The sequence below is a fragment of the Schistocerca cancellata genome, chromosome 3 (assembly GCF_023864275.1).
Source record: "Schistocerca cancellata isolate TAMUIC-IGC-003103 chromosome 3, iqSchCanc2.1, whole genome shotgun sequence".
NCBI lineage: Eukaryota > Metazoa > Arthropoda > Insecta > Orthoptera > Acrididae > Schistocerca > Schistocerca cancellata.
Genome location: NC_064628.1, coordinates 297,134,930 through 297,160,421, shown reverse-complemented (window position 1 = coordinate 297,160,421; position 25,492 = coordinate 297,134,930). Strand labels below are relative to the sequence as shown.

Here is a 25,492-nt window from a genome sequence, read left to right as displayed (position 1 = left end):
TCCCATCTCCTTAAATTCCCATCTTTTTGCAGTATCCATAGTTTGTCACTTAACAGCATTAGATGAAAAAAATGCACTTCATTCTGGGATGAAATTAGCCAATGCACTACCTAAAAAATCACTGTGCAACCTGTCACCAAAGTAAAACACCAACTTAAAAGAATTTCAATAGAAAATCGATTTTATTCTGTGGGTGTTCCTTGATTTCATGAAAAATAAATAGAAATGTAGGAAGAACTGCAGAGGATTAGCGCTTAGTGCAAGGAATGGCAACTGACATTCAGCGTAAACAGATATAACATACAATAACATACATACAGAATACATAGGCAAAAACATTTTATTGTACATTTACAAAATTGTAGAAAAATCACTGGGAGCAGTTACTTTATTTTCATAGAATATATAAGAGTATGCATACAGAGCAATTTGTAGTGGAACAGCCACATAAAATTAATCATAAGTAAGGCAGATACCAGACCATGAGTCATTGAAAGAATCCTCAGGAAAAGTAACCCATCAGCATAGGAAGTAGCTTACCAAACACTTGTTAGACCCATAATTGAATATTGCTAATCAGTATGGGATCTTTATCATAGGTCTGATGGAGGAAATATAGAAGAACCAAAGAAGAGCAGCAAGTTTTATTACAGGCTCATTTAATAAGTGCGAAAGTGTGGTAATGCCCATCCAATTCCAGTGGCAGATGCTACAAAACAGGCATTCTGTGTCACAGTATCGTTTATTGTTAAATTTCCAAGAGCATACATTCATAGAAGAGCCAGTCAATGTATTCTGTGATTTTAGGTTTTCCTAGCATAGGGAAATCTTGAATAGTTCTCAGGTATTCAGTGTTGTGTCGTCCAAAAGGTGTGATATTTCGGCAAGCCGACTTCTTCGCCATCTTCAGGCAATTCTGATGACTGAGTGGTAACTGCTGGGTGCTGTCTTTATTTTCTGCCCCTACCCTCCCCTCTCCCTTTCCACCATTTCCAGCCAATCGCCTCCGGGTGCAGACCTGGTGCAATGGTGGGGGTTAGCATGACGTTGAGCATTGATCTATGACATCAGTAGCTCTGCAGCAGGTGCCAAATGCAGGTCTCTGTTGGCATGGCAACAGTGATTCTTCATCCTCTTCAGTTGGCATGAGAGAAGTGTCCTCCACATAGATTGCAGCTGTCCTTTGATTGTGCTCAATGCTGGGTCCCAGGCCTTCCTTAATTGAAGCTGCCATCCGTATAAGTCCATCACGTAGTTCAATCTCCTCAGCTTCTTTGAGAACACCATCCCAGAAGGTGTATTGTTGCAACAACTTGGTGTCCTCATAATTTGTGGTATGTCCATGGGAGATGCAGTGTTCTGTGACAGCAGACTTTGTTGGCTGAACATCTTCAGTGTGATGTTTGTGCTCAGAGCATCTCTCCTGTGCTGTTGAGATAGACTGGCCTCATACATTTTTCACATTGGTGAGGGATGAAATAGACTCCTGGCTTTGGGAGTGCTAAGTCATACTTGACTAATCCCAATACGGTTTTCGTCGTGTCTGTTGGGCGGAACACACACTTGATGTCTTGTTTTTAGAGTATTACTCTGATTTTTGCTGGTGTGTTACCGATGTATGGAATAAGAGTTGTTGCAAATGCTTTATCTTAATATTCAGCAGGCTGTACTCTTTGCTTCTTCCATCTTAAGGCATGTTGTATCTGGCAGTTGTGTAACTGCTTGTATGGAACAGAGCCTGTAAAAGCTGCAGTTCATCTGCTAGTCTGTCATGGTCCGAGATTTTGCATGCTCTATGCACTAGTGTGCTGATGAAGACACATTCTTGTTGTGAAGAGATGTGACAGATGGAGGCATCCAAGTACAAGTCTGTGTCACTTTACAGTAGACAGTGTGTCCTCGTGCGCCATCTGGTCTTCACTTAAAGAGCACATCCTCCTACGTATATCTCCTGAAAAGATCATCAAGATTTAATTAGAGGGATTGGAGCCCACATGAAGGCTTTCCAGCAATCATTGTTCCCTTAAACTATATGTGACTGGTACAGGAAAAAGGGGAAAGTAACACTGGTACAAGAAGTGCTCTCCACCACATACCATAAGTTGGTTTTCTGAGTATAGATGTAGATGTAAATGCTTTGTAAGTATTTTAGGCTCATAGCATTTGGTAATTCACAAGCAATTTAATGGTAATTGAAAAGAATTGTAACACTGTTTCTTATGTATTAAAAAATGTAAAATGTATTTAAATGTAAAATTCATTGTTTAATTCAGAACTTTAGTTTAGAAATTATAAAATTCAATATTCTTGTTCTGATATATTCAGAAGAATAATCTGTATGCTGTCCTGAAACAATATTATTCTGAGGATTGTATTTATTAGTCCAGTCAAATAGCAGATATACCTTGCAAAAGGTGGGTTAGAAGAGTTTATTTTTTCAACTTGTTCATATTGTTGGAAAGATTAGAAAACCGAGGTTTGCCAACAAAATTTCGCTTGGGAAAACTTTCTGCAGTCAAAAAACTTGGAAAATTTGGGACTTTTTTCAGTTTTTTCAAAATATCTCAGTTTTTTTGCTCCTATCACTTTAACGCCTATTTTCCTTTTTAAAGAGCACAAAATTCTCTATAAATTTGATTCTTGCCATTTTTTCTACTCCCAATATCTAAGGTGCTACAGTGCCTAAAAAAATACCAATTTTTCAAATTTTGAGCATAGTAGCAAGATACCTTATTTTTGAACACTATTTTTTTCAGTTTCTGTTTGTGTAGTATAAATACATTATACACCATGCTATATGTTGGAATTTACCACCTCACTTTCAGGTATTCAATTTCTCTGTATGAAAAATGAGGATTGCTGGGCACCCAACTATTGTGATTCTTACATCACTACCTGAAGTTCACTATGGGCCACCTCAGCCCTGGTATTTGTAAAACTATAAATATAAAAATACATCATTAAGAGACACAGACACACACACACACACACACACACACACACACACACACACACAAAATAAATTGTCTCAGGAAACTGCAATAGGCAATCTAACTAGGTAGGTAATTATTCTTGTGTATAAGAGCTACACAGTTGACATTAAAAATAAGTAGCTTTATAACAGTTAAAATGCATTGTCAGTTACTAAAAAATGTTGACAGTTCTTGGTGTGTAATACTTGTAATATCGCACATTAGCGCACTTGAGACAGATATGAGCATCACTTCCAATGTTTTGATGGGCCAGGTTCCTCAGTGTCACCAGAAATACCTTGAGTTCCGGATTCAGGGTCTGTACCTAGAGTTGATCCCAGATTGACTGTTGTGGACTGGCAAGACAGCCAATCCACTAGGAGGAAGCCAAAAGGCACGCGTTTAAGCTCACGCAGGCTGGCGTGAGGTCTGGAACAGGACAGGGATTTTAGACTTCAGAAAAAAGGAGGTAACTGGTAGAATACTTAACTTTAATCCATAATTGGTGAACATCGCTCTTGACGGTACATGTTTTACAGCATCAATAGTAACTGATAATGGCACCTTGTTAGGTCGTAGCAAATGAAGTAGCTGAAGGCTATGCTAACTATCGTCTCGGCAAATGAGAGCGTAATTTGTCAGTGAACCATCGCTAGCAAAGTTGGCTGTACAACTGGGGCGAGTGCTAGGAAGTCTCTCTAGACCTGCTGTGTAGCGGCGCTCGGTCTGCAATCACTGATAGTGGCAACACGCGGGTCCGACATATACTAACGGACCGCGGCTGATTTAAAGGCTACCACCTAGCAAGTGTGGTGTCTGGCGGTGACACCACATTGACCTCTTCTTTAAACAGCGAGTCAGCCTCAGCAAGTTCGTTGATTTCATCAGCAGTTTCCTCAACATCATCCATAACATCTTCTTCACTGTCTTCATATAAAAATTTTGGCACGTTTTCACAGGTGACCCCAATACATTTCTTGCAAATTGAAGAACATTTCAAACCCGCTTTTCTGCAGGAGCACGCTCCGCCACAGTTCAGCTCGCATGAGCATGAAACAATGTGAAGAAGTGCTTCAGGTGCTGGATCTTGGCTCATTATAACGGGCATTGGACCGTGGTCACTGTGATTCCAGCCCCATTTCTCAGGAGGTTTCCAGTTTCCCATCCAACTTTGGACTTGTTGGTAAGTCCGCAATGAATGATGTTGTGCATCATCTTTTGTAGGAGGCAACTGTGCAAGATTCAGTTTGCTTTTTGTGTCAGACTTGGCGAATAGTTGGTATCGCAAATGGTCTAGTGTGTGGGAACTACTGACACCTCCACTATACAATGCGATAGTAACCTGTTCTCCCGCTGTTATTATTTCTTCATGGGTAGCATGTGGTTTATTGAACATGCAAAGCACTGTTTACATTGAAATCTGCATTATCAAACACAAATTGGCAAAATGTGTCACTTCGTTGTCTTTCGTTGTCAAGCTGAAGGATTGAATACACTTCCAATAGGGCAGCTTCTGTACAAGATGCTGCAAAGTCAAGGAAAGACAAAACCTGGATGAGATGTTTTGAGCCAAACTTCCGGTACAAGTATGCCACAAGTATGCACTAATAGCAGTCAAAAGTGATGAAATAAATGAATGTGGCCTCGCAGCACTTATGAGTGCATGAGCAAGAGAAACACACATTTTCTCCCATTTTCTGGGAGATCGCTTGTGTTCCAAAATTATAGTTTCAAAGAGCAGTCTCACAGGTTCTGGTATGACAGATTCTACATCACATAAAAAATTATCAGAGGGAGGGTACTGTTTTACATCGTACACTACTGATCTTATATCGTCTAATATGATATTTGCAGCTGCTTTGACAATTCGTAGTCTTTCTTGCTGAGGATCTGAATTTCTTTTGGTGTACCAATTTTCACTGAGTAGTTGGTGCCCAACATTCTTGAAACATACAACTGCTGGCTTTGAAGCTGTTTCAGCTATCACCACATCGTCACCATATTTCTGGGAGAGGCGAGCCTTGACAGTTCGAATATCAGGAGGAGGTGATGTGGGTGTTTGCTCTAACAGATGGTCCGTAGAAAACTGACGTTCTTCCATATTGGTTTCCAGGTAGGCAAATATAGCCTCCATGCCTTCATCTACTTGTGTTGCAGGTCAGTAACCTCGTTTCTGTCCAGTAGCTGAAACACGCTGAAAGAACTTTCTGTAGCAAAATCTGTGGTACCACCCATCTGCAGCAACCAAATCATTTACATTTTGAATCCGCTGTATCACTTGTTGACCAAATTCATCACCACGTCGTATAGCCTGTTTTAATACTGTCGATTGCACTTCCTATTTCATTACTTTGTAAACAAAATTTCGTTTGGCATATGGCAATCTTAACTGCTTGGTTAAAAAGTCATCAGAATTCCCTTTTGCACATAAGAAGCATTTCTCTTTGAAATTGAACTGACCTTTTTCCTGCGACCGACGTAGAGTGCCTGTTGGTTCCTGAGGATGTCGAAGGCTAGCTGCTATCATTCTCTCATTAATGTACTTCTTGTAGCATGCTTCATGCACCATCACTTCACTGAGCGTTTTCAAAAAACAGGTGTGAGCAGACTCCCTGCATTTAGCACTACAATCAATAAGTGTGCTCAGTCCTTTCTTTTTCACATTGCGTCCACCAGTTTTTTCGCAAATGAAACACAAATTCATGTCAGACATACTCATTTTCAGCACCACAACATATAAATGAATGGAAGCGACTCCAAACTGTAGGACTCTTATTGTTGTGTGCTAATAGCTGTCAGCGCACTGTGAACAATCACCAGAGATAATCGCCTTCCGCCCACCAAAGAATAAATATGCTTTTGTCTGCTAAAAAACAATTCCTACATAATTTTTCTTATAACTGATCATTAACGTCAACCAACTGTAGAAAATGTACGGCACCTGCTTGCAATCATATTACATATTGTTAACACAAATAAACTTCACGCAGTCCGACGTGAATGTGTTCGTAGTTACTGAATATGATGCTGTTTGTCCTGGCCCTGCAGCAGAGTGAGATAGTAAATTCCAATGAATAACATGATGAGTAATATGTTTATACTACACAAATAGAAACTGAAATAACAGTGTTCAAAAATTAGGTAATCTGCCACTTTGCTCGAAATTTGAAAAACTAGTATTTTTTGATACACTGTAGTGCCTCAGATACTGGGAGTAGAAAAAAATGGTAAGAATCAAATTTGTAGAGAATTTTGTGCTCTTTAAAAATAAAATTGACATCAAAGTGATAGGAGCAAATGAAACTGAGATATTTTGAAAAAACTGAAAATAGTCCAAAAAATTTTCGAAGTTTTTTGACTGCAGAAAGTTTTCCCAAGAGAAATTTTGTTGGCAAAACTTGGTTTTCTAACCTTTCCAACAATATGAGCGAGTTAAAAAAATAAAATCTTCTACCCCACCTTTTGCAAGGTACATGCTTTTTTTCTGACAGTTTCACTGTTATATGGTTCTGAATAATAATAATAATAATAATTATCATCATCATCATCATCATCATCATCATGACAACATTTAATTTCTTCCACCAGATTAGAAGTAAATCAAACAATGGAAAATCCAGGATGGAATGTAACAATACCAGAGAAGGAAAGTTGCTACTCACCATATAGCGGAAATGCTGAGTCGCGATAGACTCAATGAAAATATCTTTTCATTGTGTCTATAGTGACTCAGCATCTCCGCTATATGGTGAGATTTGAAGTAAATATTGCCCCACTACGATCTTAATTTGAGTATTGAGCAAATGAAATAAAAACCATCCAGGACCTGGCAGTTCAAGGCTGTAGTCTCTTCTGAAGAAGAAGAAGAAGAAGAAGAAGAAGAACAGAGCAGAAATTTAAATGTATTTCTATTAGTATAAAAAATTTGTTCTTCCTAATTGGCAGTAGTATACAACAATGACTTACAAACTTTTTATCCACAGACTGGAATTTATGAGAAATGAAAATTCAGAAAAAAAGATTTGTAAGATTCTTGCATGACTTAACCCCTATTTTTCAGTTAATCTAACTTATTTCAAGATATATGAATGCCTATTTTATATGGATTGGTTTGCTGTAACAAACAATTGATGCGGGGATCAGTAAATAACTGTGCCATGAACTAATGATGGCAAACCAGAATAATGAGTTGAGCTACATTATTATGACATGACAGTTGCAGAGCACGATTATCTTACAGCCCATTCTATTGACATTTGTACCATGTCAGTTATTGTACTCTTCCAGTTGCACAGTACTTATGGTCAGACTTTCTGTGTTAACTAATACACTCTTGAAAACGTAACAGGAGGGATAAGCAGCAGGAGTGGTAATACATTTTTGCTGTTGACTCCAACTTTTCAACTTTGGTAACTGTAAAGGGAAAATAAAGAGTATAAAAAAAGGCTATGCACATGTTAGATATAAGAATAATTTATTTAGAATATAAAAAAGTAGAATTAAAACTGAAACATTTGAAACACGGTTAAAATTTTAGTGTAGCCAGTGTTACTTCAGAAGAATAGGAAAGTACCTGAGGAAATAGCAGTTATCAAAGGTTACACTTTTGAAAAGTGCAACATAATTACTGGGAAGATATGGCAGATCAGTTTTGTAGCCAAAGGAATAAATTGCCTTAGTAATAAACTAAAAGATCATTTATTAGAACAGATTAGATTTATTGGAAGAATCATAAGGAAATGCAATCTGAAAACAAAGGAAGTAGGTTACAGTACGCTTGTTCTCCCACTGCTTGAATACTGCTCAGCAGTGTGGGATCCATACCAGATAGGGTTGATAGAAGAGAGAGAGAAGATCTAACGGAGAGCAGCGCACTTTGTTACAGGATCATTTAGTAATCGTGAAAGCGTTACGGAGATGACAGATAAATTCCAGTGGAAGAATCTGCAGAAGAGACGCTCAGTAGCTCGGTATGGGATTTTGTTGAAGTTTCGAGAACATACCTTCACCGAGGAGTCAAGCAGTATATTGCTCCCTCCTACATATAACTCGCAAAGAGACCATGAGGATAAAACCAGAGAGATTAGAGCCCACACAGAGGCATACTGACAATCCTTCTTTCCACGAGCAATACGAGACCGGAATAGAAGGGAGAAGCGATAGAAGTACTCAAGGTACCCTCCGCCACACACCGTCAGGTGGCTTGCGGAGTATGGATGTAGATGTAGATAAAGTAATCATTAAACCAATTGTTAACATATGCCCCACAAAAATTGTGATGCTCATCATTCCTTCAGGTCCACTTTTGCAATTTGTGTTTTAGAGCTCTGTTGCGTGGAACAAGAACCAACACATGAAGAATGTGTTATTTTATCTTTGTGAAACTGTAGAAGAGGGCCTGTGTCATATGTTATAAAGACCAGACATTCATGGGAAACAGTTTGGGACTGTGGGATAAATGGTCAAACAGTAAAACATCTGAATTGTTTTGTACATTGTTTATGTGGATGAATATTGTTGGGTTTAACTTAATTCTTGAACTGAATGTCCCATAGCTCTTGTTCTGCATTGCCTGTTTTAGATCCCATATTGGTTCAAAGTAAACATCAGTATGTAGTCTTGTCAAAAGTTGAAATGTGGTAGTACTATGGTTATAAAGTCTACAATTTAAGCAGCAACTAGCCAAAAGTATGGTTTAAAAACGTTTATTTAACTCAAACCATAAACAAAAATGTTTTAAACCTTTTGTGGCTGGTTGCTACTCAAATCATAAACCTCATAAATATCAGTGTCCACCAATATGTATGAATGAAGGAGCTGGCGGCATAAAGTGGGCTGCAGCAACAGTATACTATTTGTTTGGTCATTACATTCCTCCCATGCCCTAGATAGAGCTGACATGAATTTTATTGGCACTGCATTGTGTGTGCATTCAGAAACCTGAACCTCATGGCTGACAGGTGGAGGAGTTAGAGCTGCTATTTACAGTCACTACATAGTGAATGATTAGGAAGTCCAGTTGCCCTGTGTGATAATCGCATCCTGATTGTTTCATGCATCAACATTTGCTTTTTGTAATGCATTGCTTGTGAACTTTGGACAGTTTAGGAAACTTGTTTTGCTGTTGCTATAGCAGAATGGTTCAAAATATTACCACTTATGATAAAATAAATAATCTGTTACGAATATTACTTTTTAGGAACCTTTGTGTTACAATGTTATTAATTATATTTCATATTCCAGTTCTGCAAATGACATGCTTTATGAAAGAAAATGACAAAAAATAAGAGAATGTCAGAAATTTTACTGATAAATTAATGAAAGAGCACTTTTATGTTAAATGCTACATTCAGAGAAAAAGTTGCTTCCCTTGTTTTATGCCTTTCTAAGATGTTATTTCTAAAATAATTTGAGTAATATAATATGCCTGATAATATTATGTAGAACTTCAGCACTGAGTTACTATTTATGTTTGTCTGTATGCAGAACCAATAAAATAAGGGCTGTCATGAGCCACACAGAGATTAAGACACTTACAAAATTAGCAAAAATGAATACAGACACCGCGTTACCTGCTGAAACGCATTACCTGCTGAAAGTTAGTTTGAATCTTAAAAAGTAAAGAATGAGTCATGTAATTTAGCATAACAAAAATCTTCTACTTTTCTTTTCACTGTGAGTCTACTTGTCATGTAAAATATTTATGAAGATTTTATGTTATAACTCTTCATCAGAATTGATCAGGAATTTGTATACTAATGGATGGTCTACTTTTCATGTTTTTGCAATGTTGTGGTAGGTTTTTGCAGAACAAAACAATATAAATGTCCACTTATTTTATGCTACATTTATGAGATCAACTGAAGTTTATTAGATCAATTTAACAGATTTGCAAAGACATTCATGATAGTTTTTTGAGTAAAAACAGCAAGTCATTACTACACAGAAAGATCAATAAAGAGTATTGTTGGTTTAGAAGCATTCATTAACTTTTCCATTATCTAAAGCCTGGCATGTACAGTATTGAAAATATTATTGTACTGATACCTTAGCTTTGTTCATTTTCCAATAGATATGAAAAAAGCAGAAAGCACACTAGTTTTTTGTGCACATTATGTGTTCCTAAAATTGATGTTTTGTTGCAGGGAAATGGGATTCAGGTTTAATTCGTGAGCATCCACGTGCTGGAGTAGGTGAAGGCATTACTATGGCACTGCTTTCTCTACAGACAGGAATGACTCGTTTGGCAATGCCACAGCGAGTTGGAGCCATGTCTGTGGTGCTTTTCATTGTGTTGGGCTCCCTCATCCAGTCAATGCATGAAATGACAGAGCCCTTGCTAATGCGTCTTTGTGCATCGAGAAATGTGTCAAAGTTTCGGCACATCCGTCTTTTATTCCTCTGCCTTTTCCTTTTAACATTTCCATTGTACATGACGTACTTTTTGTGCTCTCTCTTCAAGGTTGACTTCTGGGCACTTGTTGTTGTCTCCACATGTGCTCTTACTTCTGTGCAGGCAAGTACTTTTCATATTAAATTAAAATTAGTTTTGTCAGTTGGTAGTTCTCAATACATGGAATTTGGGTTTGATTCCTGTTGTTACATGATGTAATGTATTTGCATTAATATGGGCCATTGCTGTAAGCTATGTATTATGAAATAACAACTCAGCTAATATCATACTGCTGCAGAACCAGTAAAATAGGTATTGGAAGTGGATTGTATTTACAAAAAATAATGTTAAATTCTGTGATGTAAAGGTTGGTAAATATGAATGATGTTTTCAGTGCTGTGTCACAACAGTGACTTGAGAAGCAGTAATACTGGCATTTTATATTCAAGTAGCAGAAAAAAAAAATTAAGTTTCATCAAGCATTTAGAGGAAGCATGTTAATAAGGTAACACAAAATTAAATAGGGTGTCATTATTTGTAGGGACTTGAAATATAGTTTTTGCATCTGATAGGTATGATCAAGGACACCAAGAATAATTGACAGCCAACGTTATAATATTTCCCACAGTATATCTCAAACTGAGAATTGAAGGTCCATAGTGCAAGTGCCATTGAGAACTTATCTTTAGATCCAAATATCTTCAGTGATTTAAATTTACAGCCCAAGCTTATGATTTATCTGCTCCTGATGTTCAAACACTGACAATAAAACATGCCAAGAATTTAGATTCGGATCATGAAAGAATAATACACAAATCAAAAAATGTTTAGCATCACCGCGGTTCCCAGAACTCCTGAATATAGACATTGACTGTGAATATTGTATCACAGACACAGTCCCTTTGACTGTTCAGAGACGTCACTAAACCTGCCCAAAGATGTAAACAAGCATGCATGAGCAGTGCCTATTAGACAGAGGGGGTCTGACAGCCGATCAGTTCCAGTCATTCCACCAGGAAGGAGGTACATGGCTCGTGTTGTCTGCAGTTCAACCATGCCTAGATGGTCAATACCATGGTTCGATCACATCCATATTGTTACTTTGTGCCAGAAAGGGCTCTCAACAAGGGAGGTGTCTTGGTGTCTCAGAGTGAACCAAAGCGATGCTGTTCGGACATGGAGGAGATACAGAGAGACAGGAACTGTTGATGACATGCCTCGTTCAGGCCGCCCAAGGGCTACTACTGCAGTGGATGACTGCTACCTACGGATTGTGGCAGCAACACCACCATGTTGAATAATGCTTTTCGTGCAGCCTCAGGACGTCGAGTTATGACTCAAACTGTGCGCAATAGGCTGCATGATGCGCAACTTCACTCCCGACATCCATGGCGAGGTCCATCTTTGCAACCACAACACCATGCAGTGTGGTACAGATGGGCCAAACAATATGCCGAATGGACCTCTCGGGATTGGCATCAGTTTCTCTTCAGGGATGAGTGTCGCATATGCCTTCAACCAGAAAATCATTGAAGACGTGTTTGGAGGCAACCTGGTCAGGCTGAATGCCTTACACACACTGTCCAGCGAGTGCAGCAAGGTGGAGGCTACCTGCTTTTTTGGGGTGGCATTATGTGGGGTCAAAGTATGCTGCTAGTGGTCATGGAAGGCACTGTACTGGCTATAAGATACGAGAATGCCATCCTTCGACTGATAGTGCAACCATATTGGCAGCATATTGGCGAGGCATTCATCTCCATGGATGACAGTTCGCACCCCCATTGTGCACATTTTGTGAATGACTTCCTTCATGATAATGACATCACTCGAATGGAGTGGCCAGCATGTTCTCCAGACTTGAACCCTATCAAAAATGGCTGGGACAGATTGAAAAGGGCTATTTATAGACAACATGACCCACCAACCACTCTGAGGGATCCAAGCCAAATCACGGTTGAGGAATGGGACAATCTGGACCAAAAGTGGCTTGATGAACTAGTGGATAGTATGCCATGACGAATACAGGCAAGAGGACATGCTACTGGGTATTAGAGGTACCGGTATGTACAGCAGTCTGGACCACCACCTCTGAAGGTCTCGCTGTATGCTGGTACAACATGCAATGTGTGGTTTTCATGAGCATTAAAAAGGGCGGAAATGATGTTTATGTTGATCTCTATTTCAACTTCCTGTACAGGTTTTGGAATTGAGGTGATGCAAAACTTTTTTTGATATGTGTAAATCATAACAGAAATATAATCAATGACTTGTTTACAGTAAACTTACAGAACTGGAAAGGGGGCACACTGTATTCATGAAAATTTAACTTCTTCACAAATATATTCTTTCATATTAGTGAGTCTTTTCCCTCCTGGAACAAATAAAGGTGGAGTTACTCACATGTAGGGAAAATAAGTGTATGAAATTAGGAATTAAAAAATATCATGTCTGAAATAAGAGCTAAAGCTGTGTTATCTCTAGAAGTGTATGAAATTGTGGAGAATCTTTGAACATCGAAAAAAATGACTCACAGTATATGAAAATACTCCATATTACATGGCTCTGAAGATCAGAAATAAGATAAGGTCAATATTTGGTGAATCCACATTGGGGACCATTGGCACATACCTAAAAAGCAAACGTTAATATAGTCTAGAAGAAGTTCTAAATGAATAAAAAGCAATATTATAGTTTAGAAGAATTTATAAATAGGAATAGGGAGTAAAGGTGCAAGTACAAATGGTATACTTTCGAAGCCATATAGATACAAAGTATACACGTTCACTTTATATTTATGTTTATATATAGAATTATATGGCGGTTTGTATCCCGTTCTGTACATCCATACTCCATATAGGTGTGTGAAGGCTATAGTAATGATTCGATGATTTACGAAAAGATTTAAAATATAATGTTGTATTTTTATTATAATAAGCAATGTATGTATGACGTATTCCCTGTAGTATATAAAATACTGTAACAACTTAAGTTAAAGACTGACGAGTCACCAATGTTCTCAGTCGAATGGTTGTATAAGAACATGTTATGTGACAATAAAGTATCTTATCTTAAATAAAAAATTGTGAGACAAATGAAACCAAGTTCTCAGTAGCTGTGGCAGAAATGATGACATTGAAATCATTGGACATTTCTGTGATTACTTCCTCATAGTGGCATTGCACATGATAACAAATAAGCTAACACAATCGCTTTACATTTACTCTGGCAGACATTATTCCAAAATTACAACCCATACATAAATTATATCATTAATTAGTGGTAATATGTTGGGCTATGGCAGCATCTGTAGCAGAGCATTTAAATCCTGCGTTGATTTAATAGGACCATCCCCATGCTATCTTTGTAATTAGTCAATGACTGACATGTGTAGTAGAGGCATCTGCAGAGAAAAATGTACATAAGAAAAACATCTTTTGTGGGTGCATTTAATTCCCTACAATCTCTTCAAATGAAACTAAACTCATGATAGGGAAATAGAAAATGGAGAATGGATGTTGGTTACCAAAACAACTGGCATTTATTTGAGGGACTTTAAATCAGTCTACTGAAACTGCAAAGTTTGCTTATGACACAATCATACTAATCAAGGGTCCAACTATGCCACAACTGTTTCACAGCTGACAGTTTGAGTCTTTATCTCACAAAGGCTACTAATGTGCTATTTCACTCAAATAAAAGTAATCAATCAGTTCAATTCACCATTATTATTCCCATGTCACAAACATACATAAAACACAATTTATACAATTTTTGAAAGATCAGCACAGTTTACATAATCTTTGACCAAAATTTGGCCACTTCCAGTGCATTTTCCATTGCCTGGTGGAGGTGCAGGTGGCTGGACACAGTTGACACCGAAGCATATGTTGAACAGTTTGTTCTTCCCTGCAGTCACATTGGGTTTTGTTTTCTTCAATTTATCCCAATTTTGTCAGGTTAACCCATTATCTGTCCACTCCTGACCTCAGCCTATTGAAGAACTTTCAGGTTGGCCTATTCTCATCATGCCCAGGGGGTAAAGATTCTGGAAATCTTTTCCAACCAGGGGGTTGAGATGTCTCTGCCCTCCATAGTTGCAGCCTGACTTCATCAGGGTTGTTAGTTTCTTCGATGTTCTGAGGAAACTTTTCCTTGACCTTAGTTATTGTGGGTAGGGTTGTTGTCTATGCATGGGATGCACATTTTTCTTGGTCCAGTTTCGTTCTTTCCCTGTTCGCTGCTATTTCTCCACAAACAGGAGATGGCGCGATTCACAAGTGGGGTAGAGCCATTCAACTAAAGTTGATGTCAAGCAGCCTGTTGTAATTCTGCATGTGTTGTTTAGGGCAATGTCCACCTGTTTGGCATGTGTTGGCCTATACCAGACAGTGCAGGCATAGCCTGCAGTGGAGTAGCACAATGCCAATGCAGCAGTTCAGATGGTTTCAGCTTGACTGCCTCACTGTGGTCCAGCCTGTTTTCTTAGTAGGTTGTTCCTGGGGGAGATCTTTTATTTGAAATCCATGCAGTGTTTTTTGAATGTTGGACATCATGTTATTCCATGGTATTTTGGAGTGTCAGAGTGTTCCAATTTAACCCCTGACCATTTTGAGATATTTTCATACTTATCACAGAGCAGTCTTGTAACTTACAGGTGGATCTCTGTTTCTCAAATGGATAGCGCACACTTGTGTGTTTGATGGATTGGGTTTAAGCTAGTTTATTCTGCAGTATTTTGACAGATCTTCAAGAGCACTCTTCAGGGTGATTTCTATTAAATCGAAGTTTGTGCTTTGGGTTGCCAGAGCAAGATCATAAGCATACAAGAAATGCCTGCAGATGGGGACTATGGGTTGTCCTTAGTGTATATATTGAACATAACTGGAGCCAACACACTTCCCTGGAGAAGGCCATATTTCTGTAACATCCATTGGCTATTCTGTCCATGGAGGTCAATGAAGAATCTTTGGTTCTGCAGAAGATGGCGATGAGCCTGGTGAGGCTGAAATCCTTGATTAGGTTGCAGACCTTGTTTAATAGCAACTGATGGTTGTCAGTGTCATATAATGCTGTCAAGTCCACAAATATTTCTTCTGTCACCTTACAGGCTTCAAAACAATCTTCTATGAACTGTGTAAGACCGAGTAATTGACCTGTGCAGCTTTTACCAGGGCAGAATCTAGCTTGCTGAAGTGTAAGCAGTTTGTAAAGGCGACACAGTAGTGCATTCAATTCACCGTGTTTGTACTGATAATACAGTGTAGTGTGTTCTGTTGACCCCGAAGAACAGGGTACTAACTTAATTTTGCATGTCATCACTCCCTTTTTGTCTTGCAGGATTATCTTTTTGAGGCACTGTAGCTAAAGTAAAAAAAAAGTGTTCACTCAACAAAATAGAATATCAAGAATGCTTTGTAAATTAGATAACCTCACATCTATTGCAGTCAACTTCAAAGCTGTTGAAACTCTTGCACCCACATCTCAGTGAATTTACCCTTAATCTATTGCTAATAATAGAAATCAATTTCAGCTCAACTGTAATCTTCTGTCTTTTATTGAGACTATGCAGTTCCCATCTATGCTTTGGTTTCTTATCAGAAATTGAAAATGTGTTTCTGAAATCTTGCACTAGCTCTCATCTCATATAAAGCAAGAAATTTAGAATCCTCAGATTCAAGAACTGAAAATTCCTATTACTTGCAAAAGAAGTAGAAATTTTTGTTGTAAACAGTCCTGGATTTTTAGACTCGGGTTGCAATGAAAATAAATATTAGTATGATCTTGTAATTATGTAGGTAGCAAAATGAGGTAAACAACAGCTTTCTATTATAACTAAGGAGACAACATTTTCAGGAGGCAGTGATTTTATTGTCAATTTCACTATGTACCCTTGCTTCAGTAAACTCAAATGGTTCTAGTAGTTTATTGGAGTTGCTAACATCTGAATCATTGTGATAAAGTATGATTTGACTTGTTCAACATGCCCGAAGGTTATCTTCCTAATGGGATCTAAAAAAATAATGACTGAATAGTCTGGTTATAAATATAAGAACACACATTTGTAAGTAGCATACAGGTGACACCTGTGTTGGCTAAGTATTAGAAATTAAAAATTCCAATAAAGGAAAGTAGAATCTCTCTGTTGACAGATATTTATGAAACAAGATCAATTAAATATAGCAGTTCTGGTTGTAATACTTCAAAAGTAGTGCTTGTTAATTGCTTTAATTATCTAACAAGAATGACTGTTTAAAAAAAAAAATTGAGATATTTTCAAACTTATCACTGAGAGTCTTTCAGTGAGTGGATACAATGTGAACAGTAATTCCTTTTATGTGAGATTCATTTTCATGACTAAATGAAACACTTTTAAACACTAGCTATATGCATTTTTGTTAGTATATTTTTGAAGCATTCTCAGTGATAACTTCCTACGAACTTGTTACATCTATTTTACACTGACTCTGCTTCCAGTTTGTGTGCAGGGCCCAGCAAATTGTTTTTAAATTTACATGCACATTTCACTATCTCTCACTAATTCACATGTGAGCATGAGCATGAGCATGAGCATGTATGAGAAACAAATATGAACTAGTAGCTATAGAGATACAGTACTTTGACATACATGTTTAAGCACTGAAGGAAACAGCCTATAGACTACAACAGTGAACCACAAACACAATGGACTCCTATTCAGGATGATAATGGTTAAAATCTATGTTTGGCCATCAAAATTTAGATTCTCTTTGATTTCCCTAAATCACTGCACGCAAATGCCAGGATGGTTTCTTTGAAATTGGTATGGCTGATTTCCGTTCCCATCCTTTCTTAGTCTGAGGTTGTGCTCCATCTCTATGACCGTGCCATCAATGGGATGTTACACTCTATTCTCCCTTTTACTGACAGATACACCACATCAGATATCTGACATATCATCACAGAAAACTACCAGTGAGGAAGCTTCAGAAAGTAATGAACCATATTCCATCATCATCAGAAAGTAAGGAACCATATTCCATCATCATCTTCATCATCATCATCATCATCATCATCATCATCATCATTTAAGACTGATTATGCCTTTCAGCATTCAGTCTGGAGCATAGCCCCCCTTATACAGTTCCTCCATGATCCCCTATTCAGTGCTAACATTGGTGCCTCTTCTGATGTTAAACCTATTACTTCAAAATCATTCTTAACCGAATCCAGGTACCTTCTCCATATTCCATATCACTAAAATTTAAAAATGTCCTGTTTGGTTACAAAGACAGACCTGATATCAAAGAAAAGTCACAGTTAGCTTCAGTGACTGAGGAATTAGCATCATACACACAAAACTGTAAAATTTTAATATGAAAGAAAGCAGATGCCTCCAGGTGTATTACCAAACCATCAGTTTAATAAGTCATGGTTGAAAAATACTTCAGTGAATAAGCAACCCACATTGGGTTCTGGACAAACAGAGAAGCAAGTGAGGCTATATTGACTCTACAACATATTATAGACTATAGAATGAAAAAAGGCAAATGTACACTGAAGAGCCAAAGAAACTGGCACACCTGCCTAATATCGCTTAGGGCCCCCATGAGAACACAGAAGTGGTGCAACATGACATGGCATGGTCTTGAATAATGTCTGAAGTAGTGCTGGAAGGAACTGACACCACGAATCCTGCAGGGCTGTCTATAAATCCATAAGAGTACGAGGGGATAGAGGTCTCTTCTGAACAGCATATTGCAAGGCATGCCAAATATGCTCAATAATGTTCATGTCTGGGGAGTTTGGTGGCCAGCAGAAGTGTTTAAACTCAGAAGATTGTTACTGGAGCCACCCTGCAGCAATTCTGGACGTGCGGGATGTCGCATTGTCAAGCTGGAATTGCCCAAGTCCTTAGGAATTCCCAATGGACATGAATGGATGCAGGTGATAAGACAGGATTCTTACATACATGTCACCTGTCAGAGTCATATCTAGACATGTCAAAGGGCCCATATCACTCCAACTGCACATTCCCCACACCATTACGGAGCTTCCAGCAGCTTGAACAGTCCCCTGCTAACATACAGGGTCCATGGTTCATGAGGTTGTCTCCACAGCCATACAGGTCCATCTGCTCGATGCAATTTGAAATGAGACTGGTCCAACCAGGCAATATCTTTCCAGTCATCAACAGTCCAATGTCAGTGTTGATGGGCCCAGGGAAGGCGTAAAGCTTTGTGTCATGCAGTCATCGAGGCTACACAAGTGGGCCTTTGGCTCCAAAAGCTCATATTGATCATGTTTCGTTGAATGGTTCACATGCTGACACCTGTTGATGGGCCAGCATTGAAATCTGCAGCAGTTTGTGAAAGGGTTGCATGTCTGTCACATTGAACAATTCTGTTCAGTCATCATTGGTCCCGTTCTTGCAGGATCTATTCTGGCCACAAAGATGTTGAAGATTTTATGTTTTACAGGGTTCTGATGTTCACTGTACACTTGTTAAGTGGTTGTAGGGGAAAATGCCCACTTCATTGCTACCTCAGAGATGCTTTGTCCCATCGCTCAATTTTTTAGCTGAAAATTGTTTTTATACTCTGGGAGACTTCTCTAAGCACAGTATATATATATATATATATATATATATATATACTTCCTACTAATACCAACCTATCCGAACTCCGGAGATGGGAACTTGCTCTTCAATATATCCTCTCTTATCCACCAGGCCTCAATCTCCGCTAATTTCAAGTTGCCGCCACTCATACCTCACCTATCATTCAACAACATCTTTGCCTCTGCACTTCTGCCTCGACTGACATCTCTGCCCAAACTCTTTGTCTTTTAATATGTCTGCTTGTGACTGTAGATGTGTGGATGGATATGTGTGTGTGTGCGAGTGTGTACCCGTCCTTTTTTCCCCCTAAGGTAAGTCTTTCCGCTCCCGGGACTGGAATGACTCCTTACCCTCTCCCTTAAAACCCACATCCTTTCGTCTTTCCCTCTCCTTCCCTCTTTCCTGATGAGGCAACAGTTTGTTGCGAAAGCTTGAATTTTGTGTGTATGTTTGTGTTCGTTTGTGTGTCTGTCGACCTGCCAGCACTTTCATTTGGTAAGTCACATCATCTTTGTTTTTGTATATATATATATATATATATATATATATATATATATATATATATATATATATATATATATATAATAGAAGGAAACATTCCATGTAGGAAAAATATATCTAAAAACAAAGATGATGTGACTTACCAAATGAAAGTGCTGGCAGGCCGGCAGACACACAAACGAACACAAACATACACACAAAATTCAAGCTTTCGCAACAAACTGTTGCCTCATCAGGAAAGAGGGAAGGAGAGGGAAAGACGAAAGGATGTGGGTTTTAAGGGAGAGGGTAAGGAGTCATTCCAGTCCCGGGAGCGGAAAGACTTACCTTAGGGGGAAAAAAGGACGGGTATACACTCGCGCGCGCACACACACACATATCCATCCACATATATACAGACACAAGCAGACATATTTAAAGACAAAGAGTTGTCTTTAAATATGTCTGCTTGTGTCTGTATATGTGTGGATGGATATGTGTGTGTGTGCGAGTGTATACCCGTCCTTTTTTCCCCCTAAGGTAAGTCTTTCCGCTCCCGGGACTGGAATGACTCCTTACCCTCTCCCTTAAAACCCACATCCTTTCGTCTTTCCCTCTCCTTCCCTCTTTCCTGATGAGGCAACAGTTTGTTGCGAAAGCTTGAATTTTGTGTGTATGTTTGTGTTCGTTTGTGTGTCTGTCGACCTGCCAGCACTTTCATTTGGTAAGTCACATCATCTTGTATATATATATATATATATATATATATATATATATATATATATATATATATATATATATATATATATAAAAAACAAAGATGATGTGACTTACCAAACGAAAGCACTGGTGCGTCGATAGACACAAAAACATACACACAAAATTCTAGCTTTCGCAACCAGCGGTTGCTTCGTCCAGAAAGAGGAAAGGAGAGGGAAAGACGAAAGGATGTGGGTTTTAAGGGAGAGGGTAAGGAGTCATTCCAATCCCGGGAGTGGAAAGACTTACCTTAGGGGGAAAAAAGGACGGGTATACAATTGCGCACACACACACATATCCATCCACACATATACAGACACAAGCAGACATATGCAGAGGCAAAGAGTTTGGGCTTGTCTGTGTGTCTGCATATGTGTGGATGGATATGTGTGTGTGTGCGCGAGTATATACCCATCCTTTTTTCCCCCTAAGGTAAGTCTTGCCGCTCCCGGGATTGGAATGACTCCTTACCCTCTCCCTTAAAACCCACATCCTTTCGTCTTTCTCTCTCCTTCCCTCTTTCCTGATGAAGCAACCGCTGGTTGCGAAAGCTAGAATTTTGTGTGTATGTTTGTGTTTGTTTGTGTGTCTATCGACGTGCCAGCGCTTTCGTTTGGTAAGTCACATCATCTTTGTTTTTAGATATATTTTTCCCATGTGGAATTTAGAGAAGTCTCCCAGTTAACAAATTCATTAAAGATTTCCTAAACTCCATGCGCTCCAGACACTGTAACTGACTTAAGAAGCTTTTTAAATAACCTACCTAGTGAGAGTTTGCTGCTGTTTAGAGATTTATTGCAAAAACAGAAGTATTTTTACAGTGTTGTGCATTATAGCTGTGGGCATCAGAATTTAGAGGGAATATTAGGAGAAAGAAAGTTGCTGCTCACCATATAGCAGAGATGTTGAGTTGCAGATAGACACAACAAAAAGACTATCACAAATAAAACTTTCGGCCAGTAAGGCCATTGTCAACAATAGACGACCAAACACACACACACACACACACACACACACACACGACTGCAGTATCAGGAAACTGAAACCACGCTGTGAGCAGCAACACGATTGCATTATGGGAGTGGCGACTGGGTGGGGAAAGTAGAAGTCTGGGGCGGGAAGGGGGGAGGGGCGGTAGTACGGTAGGGGTGGCGGACAGTGAAGTGCTGCAGGTTAGACCGTGGGCTGGGTGAGGTGGGGAGCGGGGGACGGGGGGGGGGGGGGGGGAAGTAGCAGAAAAGAAGTAAAACGACTGGGTGTGATGGTGAAATTACGGCTGTGTGGTGCTGGAATGGGAACAGGGAAGGGGCTGGAGGTTGGAGGACACTGGCTAACAAAGGTTGAGACCAAGTGAGTTATGGGAATGTAGGATGTATTGCAGGGAGAGTTCCCATTTGTGCAATTCAGAAAAATTGGTGTTGGTGGAAAGGATCCATATGGTACAGGCTGTGAAGCAGTCATGGAAATGAAGGAGCCCGCATCTCGTGGTCGTGCGGTAGCGTTCTTGCTTCCCACGCCCGGGTTCCCAGGTTCGATTCCCGGCGGGGTCAGGGATTTTCTCTGCCTCGTGATGGCTGGGTGTTGTGTGCTGTCCTTAGGTTAGTTAGGTTTAAGTAGTTCTAAGTTCTAGGGGACTGATGACCATAGAAGTTAAGTCCCATAGTGCTCAGAGCCATTTGAACCGTTTGAAATGAAGGATGTCATGTTTGGCAGCGTGCTCAACAACAGGGTGGTCCACTTGTCACTTGTTTCTTGGCCACAGTTTGTTGGTGGCCATTCATGCGGACAGATAGCTTGTCCATCTAGAATGCAGCACACTGGTTTCAGCTTACCTTGTAGATCACATGACTGGTTTCACAATTAGCCCTGCCTTTGATGGGATAGGTGATATCTGTGACTGGACTTGAGTAGATGGTGGTGGGAGGATGTATGGGACAGGTCTTGCCTCCAGGTCTATTACACAGGTATGAGACATGAAGTAAGGGGTTGGCAGCAGGGGTTGTGTAAGGATGGATGAACATATTGTGTAGGTTCGGTGGATGGCGGACGGCGGAATACCACTGTGGGAGGGGTGGGAAGGATAATAGACCTAGATGGAAGACCTGACCCGTACATCCTCTCACCACCACCTACTCCAGTCTGGTCTCAAACTTCACCTAATCAATGGCAGGGCTACTTGTGAAACCAGTTGTGTGATCTACAAGCTAAGCCGCAACCAATGTGCTGCATTCTATGTGGTTATGACATCCAGAAAGCTGCAATACAACCTACATTCCCGTAACCCTCCTGGCCTCAACCTTCTTTAGTTACTGTCCTCACCCATCCAGCCCCTTCCCTGTTCCCATTACAGCACTACACAGCTGTCATTCCACCACCACAGCAAGTCTTTTTATTCCTCTCGTTTTCCACTATCCTCCCCCCCCCCCCTACCTCTCCCCTGCCCACAGTCTAACCAGCAGCATTTCACTATCTGCCACCTCTACAATGCTATCCTTCCCCTCCCCGCACCAGCCTCCTCTTTACCTCCCACCCAGTTGCCACTCCCATTATGCACTGGTGCTGCTGCTCACAGTGTGGTTTCAGTTGCCTGAGACTGTAGTTGTGTGTGAGTTGTGTTTCTGCAAGTGTGTGTGTGTGTGTGTGTGTGTGTGTGTGTGTGTGTGTGATCTATTGCTGATGAAGGCCTTACTGGCCAAAAGCTTTATTTGCTACAATCTTTTTGTTGTGCCTATCTGTGACTCAGCATTTCCGCTATATGGTGAGTAGCAACTTTCCTTCTCATAATACTGTTACATTCCTTCCTGGATTTTCCATTGTTTGAATTTAGAGGAAACCTAGACAAGTTTTTCTAAATATATATGAGACATTGAAAAATTTACATGAAAGCTAATGTCATAATGCTAAATGTAATAAATGAATCTCTACAGTGGGTTCTAGCTAGGATTTTGCAGATCAGTTTGACAGCTCTTTTCTCAGCTATAAACAAACATTTACAAGGAGTTTAGTCAGGCTACAGTGATCAGAGACAGTGGCCATGAGTGTCTGAGTTGCACTTGTGTGAACGTGTGTGTGTGTGTGTGTGTGTGTGTGTGTGTGTGTTTTCCTATTTCTGAAGGAGGACTTATTTGTCTGGAGTCTTTTCATTGTGCCTGTTTGCAACTCAGCGCCTTCTCTATATGGTGTGTAGCAATCTCTTTACACATATATTATCATTATTCTTTCCTGAACTATGGATTGTTTCATTTAGAATAACAGTTATTTCCCCACAATACGTCCTATATCTCAAATGAGAATTAATATAAGTGTAATAGATAGGAAGCAAAATCCTCTCATCTACTATTGTTTGTAACTTTGTGATCATAAAGATTACCTTAGACATTTTTGGCGCTAAATAATTTACTTGTGCGTATCACATCAAAATTATTGTGCAGAACAGTGCCAAGAAACATTGTGGGTACATTCTCTAAGGTGGTCCTGCTGTTGTAGGCAATAATTAATTCCTGACTTTTTTCTGTGTTGATAGACAGAAACTACACTCCTGGAAATGGAAAAAAGAACACATTGACACCGGTGTGTCAGACCCACCATACTTGCTCCGGACACTGCGAGAGGGCTGTGCAAGCAAAGATCACACGCACGGCACAGCGGACACACCAGGAACCGCGGTGTTGGCCGTCGAATGGCACTAGCTGCGCAGCATTTGTGCACCGCCGCCGTCAGTGTCAGCCAGTTTGCCGTGGCATAAGGAGCTCCATCGCAGTCTTTAACACTGGTAGCATGCCGCGGCGTGGACATGAACCGTATGTGCAGTTGACGGACTTTGAGCGAGGTCGTATAGTGGGCATGCGGGAGGCCGGGTGGACGTACCGCCGAATTGCTCAACACGTGGGGCGTGAGGTCTCCACAGTACATCGATGTTGTCGCCAGTGGTCGGCGGAAGGTGCACGTGCCCGTCGACCTGGGACTGGACCGCAGCGACGCACGGATGCACGCCAAGACCGTAGGATCCTACGCAGTGCCGTAGGGGACCGCACCGCCACTTCCCAGCAAATCAGGGACACTGTTGCTCCTGGGGTATCGGCGAGGACCATTCGCAACCGTCTCCATGAAGCTGGGCTACGGTCCCGCACACCGTTAGGCCGTCTTCCGCTCACGCCCCAACATCGTGCAGCCCGCCTCCAGTGGTGTCGCGACAGGCGTGAATGGAGGGACGAATGGAGACGTGTCGTCTTCAGCGATGAGAGTCGCTTCTGCCTTGGTGCCAATGATGGTCGTATGCGTGTTTGGCGCCGTGCAGGTGAGCGCCACAATCAGGACTGCATACGACCGAGGCACACAGGGCCAACACCCGGCATCATGGTGTGGGGAGCGATCTCCTACACTGGCCGTACACCACTGGTGATCGTCGAGGGGACACTGAATAGTGCACGGTACATCCAAACCGTCATCGAACCCATCGTTCTACCATTCCTAGACCGGCAAGGGAACTTGCTGTTCCAACAGGACAATGCACGTCCGCATGTATTCCGTGCCACCCAACGTGCTCTAGAAGGTGTAAGTCAACTACCCTGGCCAGCAAGATCTCCGGATCTGTCCCCCATTGAGCATGTTTGGGACTGGATGAAGCGTCGTCTCACACGGTCTGCACGTCCAGCACGAACGCTGGTCCAACTGAGGCGCCAGGTGGAAATGGCATGGCAAGCCGTTCCACAGGACTACATCCAGCATCTCTATGATCGTCTCCATGGGAGAATAGCAGCCTGCATTGCTGCGAAAGGTGGATATACACTGTACTAGTGCCGACATTGTGCATGCTCTGTTGCCTGTGTCTATGTGCCTGTGGTTCTGTCAGTGTGATCATGTGATGTATCTGACCCCAGGAATGTGTCAATAAAGTTTCCCCTTCCTGGGACAATGAATTCACGGTGTTCTTATTTCAATTTCCAGGAGTGTATATCTACTTTGAGTGAGGTAGAAGCATCTTTGCTATTATTGACAGAACTTGGAACACTTAAGGCTCCTAAGACATCTTGTTTCCCTACAGATGTTTGTGAAAAATGTTAAATAAGATGATATGTAAATAGTCTGTTAGGACAAGGATGTACCCTGACAATGTTATAAATTTCTTTCACAATTCTATGTAGCTCAAGAAACAAGACATATCGAATGGTGGCCGTACAGAGCCTATATGTATGCTGTGAAACAAATATTGTATGTAAATCAATGGAAATATTCAATTTCAGAAAATATAATGTAAATGGATAGATAAGAAAATCCACTCACCAAGCGGTG

At 40.3% G+C, this 25,492-nt stretch overlaps 1 protein-coding gene across 2 annotated transcripts in view; it reads left to right on the top strand.

The window, feature by feature from the left end:
- LOC126174997 (RING finger protein 145-like) overlaps window positions 1-25,492 on the top strand; it is a 195,814-nt gene that overhangs the window by 123,363 nt on the left and 46,959 nt on the right. For both annotated transcript variants that reach the window (XR_007535506.1, XM_049921484.1), the window contains one exon: window positions 10,118-10,488. Coding sequence is in view for 1 of the 2 variants with exons in the window: in XM_049921484.1 (XP_049777441.1) it covers window positions 10,118-10,488 (371 nt within the window). In the remaining variant the exon portion in view is untranslated. The remainder of the gene's footprint in view (window positions 1-10,117; window positions 10,489-25,492) is intronic.